The sequence below is a fragment of the Centruroides vittatus genome, unplaced genomic scaffold (genome assembly GCF_030686945.1).
Source record: "Centruroides vittatus isolate TY-2023 unplaced genomic scaffold, ASM3068694v2 contig_738, whole genome shotgun sequence".
NCBI classification, from domain to species: Eukaryota; Metazoa; Arthropoda; class Arachnida; order Scorpiones; family Buthidae; genus Centruroides; species Centruroides vittatus.
The window spans coordinates 2,228,970-2,237,468 of NW_027122474.1; the positions used below are offsets into that span (position 1 = coordinate 2,228,970).

General features: G+C 32.0%; 1 protein-coding gene across 1 annotated transcript in view; it reads left to right on the plus strand.

The window, feature by feature from the left end:
* LOC136980946 (patched domain-containing protein 3-like) overlaps positions 1–8,115 on the plus strand; it is a 151,557-nt gene extending 143,442 nt beyond the window's left edge. Inside the window, exons 5-7 of the mRNA XM_067277145.1 lie at positions 3,767–4,758; positions 6,378–6,704; positions 6,772–8,115. Coding sequence (XP_067133246.1) covers positions 3,767–4,758; positions 6,378–6,704; positions 6,772–8,087 — 2,635 coding nt within the window. The 3' untranslated portion in view covers positions 8,088–8,115. The remainder of the gene's footprint in view (positions 1–3,766; positions 4,759–6,377; positions 6,705–6,771) is intronic.
* The last annotated feature ends 384 nt before the right edge of the window (positions 8,116–8,499 follow it).

Sequence of the window (8,499 nt, forward strand, 5' to 3'; positions counted from 1 at the left end):
TCCCCACTCCGAGAAAAAATTTGTTGGGTTTATTAGTTTATTTGAAAATTATATACTTTGTAAAAAATTAAACATTTATTTACTCAGAATACGTATTAGATTTTAATATAATTAACAAAATTAAAAAACATAAGTGTTAACAAATATAAATATAAACAACAACTAACCCGTTATACATAAAGAGCAACCACTGCAGAATTATCGGGCTAGAAAATGGCTATAGTAATAATTTAAGATAATTTGGCAGTAGAGTTAGGCGTTAGGCGCCATCTCTTGCTAAATTTAATAATTAGAATTTTAATTAAATAATTTAAATAAATTTAGGCCTAACTGGAAGGAAAGAATCGGCCCGAAGCGGGACTCGAACCCGCAACTCCTGCTATCCGTGCAGACACGTTACCAGTTACGCTTCGGCGAGTCCCGCTTCGGGCCGATTCTTTTCTTCCAGTTAAACCTAAATTTATTTAAATTATTTAATTAAAATTCTAATTATTAAATTTAGCAAGAGATGGCGCCTAACGCCTAACTCTACTGCCAAATTATCTTAAATTATTACTATAGCCATTTTCTAGCCCGATAATTCGGCAGTGGTTGGTCTTTATTTAACAAATATAATAAAGAATAACACTTTTTATTGAATATAAAATGTTTAAGTATACAGAAAAATTATTGTTAATGCGAACCTTGAGGCTGATTAAGTTGAGCCAATTTGTTTATCTGTGGTTCGAAATTTGTCAAAAGTAATCGAAAATCACCTTTTTGTGTTAATTGTAACCGATTTCATTGCTTGGACGGTACAAAAATGGTTAAAAGTGTAAGAAAAAAATTATAGGAATGTTATTTATTTAATTATTGTACAATAAAATGAATAAAATATCTAATTATTCTTGATATAATCTTTTGCTCTATCGCACCCAGAAAGTTGTTTTTCGGCCCCAAAATATAAATTGTTACTAATCGTTCCCAACATGAAAAAATCGCCCCCCTTAAGAAACACTATTCTAAACGTTAGGATTAAATCCTCCATTAAATAAGAATAACAAAAATGCTTTATATATTTATGCCTAATATTAGAACAATCTTTATAACAGATTATAGCACATAAAATAAATCAGAATAAGTAAAATTAATAGAATACTTGTATTGATTTACTGCACTAAAGAACTAACTTTTAAATATGATTTCTTTTAATAAATGCATATTCATACAATTAAGAAATACCGTAATTATTAATTGTTTTAAATATACTCTTACTTTAATTATAATTTATTTATATTTTTATTTTAATCAATTTGTGCAAAATAAATCGAAGATTTGTGCACAATTCGTGAGTCTGCAGATTACACTGTCGAATTTTAACGCATTCGGAAGAAATTAATGATCCTTGCGTTTTCGATTTTGCGTATAATTAAGAAGTTAACCGAAGCATAAATCAGGCAATCTTCTATCTAAATTTATATTTTGGTTTAAAGCAAATTAAAGGAAAACCTTTTTTACAAATAGTTAAATAATAGTAGTATCTATTTCGTTGCAGTACCATAATAACCATACAATCGTTTGTAAATGTTTCCAATAGTTCTCCTTCAGCAACGACGAATTTTATCACTGCATGCTGCTTGGAACGTACTGTACGTCACTGACATTCGCCATGTTTTAACGAAAATGTTGTGGTTCCTCCTGGCTGGGGTCTTTAAATTTTACACAACGTTATCAAAAGCTTTAGGGTACAACTCCTGAAAAGTGGATCCAATTCACAGGCTTTGTTTCTCAGATTTGAATTATACAGCACTACTTTTTGAACTACTCTTGTAAAAATATATGTTTTTAATTACGGTAATGTGATATTTAATGTCACCTTTTTATAAATTTTTATTAAGTTGTACGAAAACGTTTTGTATTTTCTTTTATATTTGTTACTTACAAATACATTTAAATCCTATTTAAATAATTTCGAATCAAGACGAATCGTGATCGCTAGCAACAAAAAAGCAGTCTGTTTTGTTACACAGTTAAGAAAGGGGTTTGTCAAGAATATGTTGAAAATTTGCCAAATTTCAAAGACAGTTTGGCATCGAACGAGAGAATATCACAGAATAAGTTAAGATTAGCTGTTGAATACTATTTCAACATATTCGACATTACGTGATTACATATTCTAAACGGGTAATATTTCGAGCATTTACCCTGCGTTGTCTAATATTTCTATAGAGCGTGATTTTCTTGTATAAACACAATTCTTATTGCTAGTAGCTGCAAAAGTGTTATAGTAGTAACTTTTATTACTAATAATAAATATTTTTTTAGAAAATGTCTTCTGCCTAACTAATAATGCCACCATGTAAAATTTGGTTGCATTTGGAGTGTTAAATATCTGTGAAATTCGGAATTTATCGGATTTTTTCTAAATTCTTTACCCTCATGACTCATAAAACAAATCTCGGAGTTCGTGGGAATATTATAACCCTTCCTATTAAAAGAAAACATTCTCACGCGGTAAAGACGTAAAGTTTTCACTTACCGTCCAATTCTGTCAATTGTTTTAATTCTGACCATAACCTTAGCCTCTAAACATTCGGTCTCGTCCCATCGCGAAGCTATAAAACCCGCTTTTTTCTCTCCTCTCGGGGAATCTCTGGTCTTCTGTCCAACAGTGTGTACGGCGCCGACCTTCCATGCCCCGAAGTTTTCCGAGTGCCAGATTCTATTGGATGCATTTGACCTAATTTTATTGGATATTCCGTCTTCTACGAAACTTGCAAAGAGGTATGCAATCAGTATTGTAAACTCTCTCTCTCAAGCTCCCCCTACGCGAAATTGAGAGTTAGGATTGTAGTAATAATTTTTGACTTTAATAAACCTTTGTTTTGTTAAATGGTGTCTTTACTCGACCGTCGGCCACATCTTATCGTCGGCTCCACTGACCTCTTCCACTCGCGTAACGCGTAACAAACGTAACCACCATCCTTGAGAAGTGAGTTGGTCAACGACCTGTTGCCGGATAGGGAGATACGACTACCTCTTACCTCCCCGGCGGTTCACATATCTATCTAGACAGCATTGAATTTGGGTAGAGTAATTACGATCATGCAGTATTTTTTACATAATTCCACTTAAAATTACAGTTATTGGAAATGGAAATTTGCAAAAAACAGGTCCTTTTTCTATCCACACATCCCGTAATGTACGAGTGTACGTAATTACATGCAAATAAAATATTAAATGTGGAAATGTACAGTACCTGTAAATATATAGGCTTATATTTTATTATTTACATTTCGAAAACGTATCTTTCAAGTATACATAGTATATACCTATATATACATACCTGTTTATATTTTCACAAAGTCGGACGGCAATCCAAATAATTTGCATCTGGATAGATGCTAATTATTTGAATTGCCCTCCGATTTTGGTGTTTTACTGTACACAATAAACAATAATTCATCATGTTCAACTAAATTCGTTATAAATGAACTTCGTTGCCTATTGGTACAAATTTTTATTATTTAACTTACATCGAGTTTTAAAGATGACCTATATTATATAATGATAATTAATACAAATTAGTAATTAAGTAAAATTATTTAATATTATTACCATCTTCTAGATATTAACGTATTATTAACAGTTTTTACTTTAAATTATTATTGGCATTCACCAGAAGTTTTGACTTATTAAACTAATTTTACAGTTTTACATTACAATTTAGTTATTAATTAATATATGGAAAATAATACCAATTGATTAAATATTAAATGTTTTCCAGATCCGTTATGAAATTGAAATATCTTAATATTTTCTTATCGAAGAAGTTTAGACAATTAGGATTACGTATTGCTAAAAATCCTTCTTACTTTGTCGTCATTCCGGTGTTTGTATCCGTGGTATTAGCTACGGGTCTACACAAGTGGCACGAAGAAACGAATGTAAAACATTTAGTCGCGCCCAAAAATACCAGACACGTTACTGAAGAAGCCTCCATAGAAAGATTATTTTCAATGAATCTATCTTCCAATTCCCACATGGGAAGGAGAAACGAAGTACCAAACATAGCAGTTGTGCTAGTTATGGCAAGAGACGAAGGATCCGTGCTTCGATCAGACGTATTTCAAGAAATTATTCAACTAGATAATGCTGTTCAAAATATAAAAACTTCAGAGAATTTCACATATAGGGATTTATGCGCAAGAAATAACAAGAGATGCTTCGTGAATTCTATTTTATTAATGCAAGACGAAGTCGAAATGATGGAAAACAACAATTATTCCATCAAATATCCTTTAAGCCAGAAAAATAAATACGACTTCCAATTAACGAGTCTATTTTTAGGAGGAGTCGAAAAAAATGCAGAAGATTATGTTAAAAGTGCTAAAGTATTGCGGCTCGTTTATTACTTTAACGACTATTCGAAACTTCAAAGAAGCAAAGTGGAAGAATGGCAAAATCTGTTTTTGGATCTTATTGCATCGAGTAATTTTGAGTACATAACAGTCGATCGATACACGGCGATTACAATTGAGCAAGAGTTATCTGCACTCCTCAGTAGAATGTTTCCTCGACTAACGATTGCAATGTTAGCAATTGCAATCTTTTCAATGCTGACTTGTCTGTATAACAGTTGGATCGAAAGCAAACCTTGGACAGGAATAATTGCGTTGACATCGGGAGGAATGTGTTTGGCTTCATCATTTGGATTGATCATGTATTTTAATACACCGTTTGTGGCTCCTGCAGGATCTATACCCTTTTTAATCATAGGTATAAACTTTACCTTTTACTTTAATCACATAAGTAATAATCATCTACTTGTTAAGATTTAAAAAATGTAATAAAAAGTTTGCATAAAATTATAAATAATTTTACAGGATGTTTCACCAGTTCCTAATTTAGGGCCTATATTTTTGTATTGTTTTCATGTTTCTATTGTTTGTATTGTTTTCTTATGTTTCATTTACTTAAGTATTATATTTATTTCTTATTGTATTTGTTATGTATTTTTCTATTGTTTTCTTTTTATAAAAATAATGTCTTCGGATATTTACTGTACTTTGATAAAGTAATTCATGTTATTTCTTGATATCATTATACTTTAAAATAAAAGTTGCAAATTTGCCTACAGAAACCTAACTTGTTTCGATATTGAAAAAAGTAATATATTTTTTTAATTTAGAAGAAATTTACAGGCTGCTATCAAACTTAAAAATATTAATTATTTTTGTTTTGAGAAAATACAAAGAAATTTAGTAGTAAGAATTTTAAATCTATAGTGGTAACTTCCATGCTACAATATTACAAGATGGCATTGTGCTCTTACTGCTTCATTAACGTGGGATTTCTATTTCTCTCTAATGCTTTGCATTGTGACATATTGAGATTTTTAGATCCTAATAGGGATCCTCGAATATTACGCAAATCTATTTATTATAAAATACATTTGGAATATTCTCTGAAATCAAAAGTTAAGCCTACAAAACGTTAAAAGGACGACGAGACAATCGATTCTTTACTTTTGTTAAAATGTTAACACAAATCGAAAAAAGTGTTTTACTATCGATTGATATCGATTCGATGGTTTTGGGCGCCAAGTAAAGTTTCTTTATATTTTTACCTCGTTTGCGTGCCAACACCGACAGTTTAATTTCTTCTTTTAAAACCGAGCAAGTCTTTTGCTGAAAGATTGTAACTATGGAAGTAGAAGACTAATTCTTGCATTAGAATAACTTCAGTCTCGCTGGGTGTCTGGATTCGACGTCACAATTGGTGTTGAATTGATTGGTTCTTAGAACTGACCGATTGAAGGAGGGTTCAAGGATAACTTGCATGAGGAGAAAAAATCGATTCTTCTCTCACCTGCTTCTTTAGCGGCTACCAGCATGCTGGATATGAGAGTCTTTAAACGGTTTACGTACTTTTTGTCGAAGAGTTTCTGGTGTGTCGTTAAAGCAATGACCGCAGCGTGGGTGATCGAATAAACACGATCTTCAAGGATTTCGTTTGTTGTGATTTCCCTATCGCTTGCGCTGGAATTTACAGTAAATAATGATATAGTTGTAATATTTCACATAACACATTTGTGTTAAATCTAATTCAGTAACAATCAACTGTATCAGAAAATATTTAACTATTTTCATTAAGTTGTAAAAGTATAGTTTCAAATAATTTATCCATTAAAAGTTTTCACTTCATTGTACTTTTTTCTTTAAATCTTATTCGTTATAGAAATTGTCGATACGAACCGTTTTGCAAATGTAGGAGATAACGCTAGTTATTATAATTTACTTGAAAATTATTTTAGTTAGTTTAGTATAGTGTTTATTCAATAACTCTTAATTTTATAACATTTTCATCATAACTATTGAATGCAATTTTCGTTTCAGGAGTAGCAATGGACGATGCTTTTGTCTTTCTCGCTGCGTGGAAAAGAACCGATTCTCAGAAGACCGTACCAGACAGACTCTCAGAAGTTTATTCGGAATCCGCCATTTCTGTTACCGTAACGTCAGTAACGAATTTCATAGCTTTCGTTTCGGGATTATTCACCCCTTTCAGATCCGTATATTATTTTTGCTTATACGCATCGATTGCGGTTCTTTTCTGTTACGTTTATCAGATAACGTTCGTTGGTGCATGCATGGCACTCTTTGGATACGCGGAAAAACAAGAAAGACATTCTTTATTCTTCACGAAAATAAGTACACAAACAGGTAAAAAATAGAACGAATCATTTGGAAAAACTTTAAAATTTAATAACAATAATTTTTTTGTCTCTAGAAAACCATTCATGGATTCGAAAAATGCTCTTCACTGCCGAATCTTGGAAATCTACTAAAGACACCACCACTGAAACGTCATCAATTTGGTCGCAGCTCGGTAATATTTTATTCTTATGGTATGTGATGATAATTATTCTCTTTATCATGGCAGGTTACGTGGCTGTTGGAATTTGGGGAGTTACAAAAACAGATACTGTAGGATCATTTTCCCATTCTTCTGCGTACGATTCATACTACTTGCAGTACCATAAAAATCTTTATAAATATTTCAATCGTTACGAATACAGAATCCAAATCGTTGTCGATCAAGAAATAAATTATGCAGATGTGGAAATTCAGACCCAAATAGACAATCTTTTCTCCGAAATGGAGAGAGAAGGATTAATTGCAGATTTTCTTACCGAGTCTTGGCTCCGAAGTTTCTTGAAATTCGTCAAGGACGATTCAATGTCTTCGATCGTAAAATCGTACAACGTGAGCGACACAAACGATTTTATTGTCGTTTTGCGCCGAATGTTTCTACGTCATCCCTATGCCCAACGATTTCGTAATGATATTGCATTCAACTCTGACTATACAGCTATCGTGGGAAGCAGATTCTTTTGTCAGACTAACTTCACTGTCGACGAAAAATCATTCTACGTGACTTTACAGAGACTAAGAAAAATCACTGATAAAACGCCTTTCAGAGTGTTTCCGTATCACTTTTTGTATTATGTCGTCGACAGCATTGACTTGCATGTAAAATTTACTGTACAATTGTTGAGTAGCATTGTGATAATTGTAATTTTTGTATGTTTCGTTTTTATGCCAGACGTTGTCGTCACTTTTTCGGTCGCTTTTTCCATTGTTACTATAGAAATATCTACTTTAGGATATATGGCTCTGTGGGATGTCGAATTAGCACCAGTGTCTATAATAGTCTTAGTCATGTGCGCCGGTTTTTCGGTCGATTACTCTACTCATCTGTCTTATGCTTATCGACATTGCGACATTGAAGATTGCAATGAACGTCTTCGTCATAGCATCGATTGTGTAGGATTCGCAATATTTCAAGGTAGTGCAACTACAATAATTGCCGTGTTACCTTTAGCCATTCCGTTGGCGTATATATTTGTGACGATTTTTAAAATAATCTTCTTGGTTATTGTGTTTTCTTTTATTACTGCTTTGGTAATTTTGCCGGTAATTTTATCGACACTGAATTACGTGAAATCGAAAATGTGCGAAAGAAAGAAAAGAAGCAAAAACCTCGACCACAGAGTTGACGGGAAGACAAATGTTGGTTTTCATTTGTCAGAAATTTCCACATAAAAAGCAAGTAAAGTGTTTTGGACATTAATTAATCGATTCTAATCAATGATTCAATAATTTATTTTGTTACAGTACAATTATTGCACAAAAATTTAGCCCTATTCTGTAAATGTAAAGGGAGTGATTAATTTTCGTATCAAGTCATTCACAGTTTATAATATAATTCTGGATTACTAACTTTCAAATAATATAATAATATAATTCTGGATTACTAACTTTCACATATGTGCATGTAAACTAATTCTATTAACTAGTTACGTAACTTTCCTAGCAAGAGTTAAAATTTTCTGTCGCGTTATCTCTTGGGGGATTTTATTTTAAAAAGGTTACTATTATTGATTGTTATAGAATGGCAAAAACATTAATTTTAAAGGATGAGTTTTGTAAAAAAAAATTTAAATTTTATTAACGA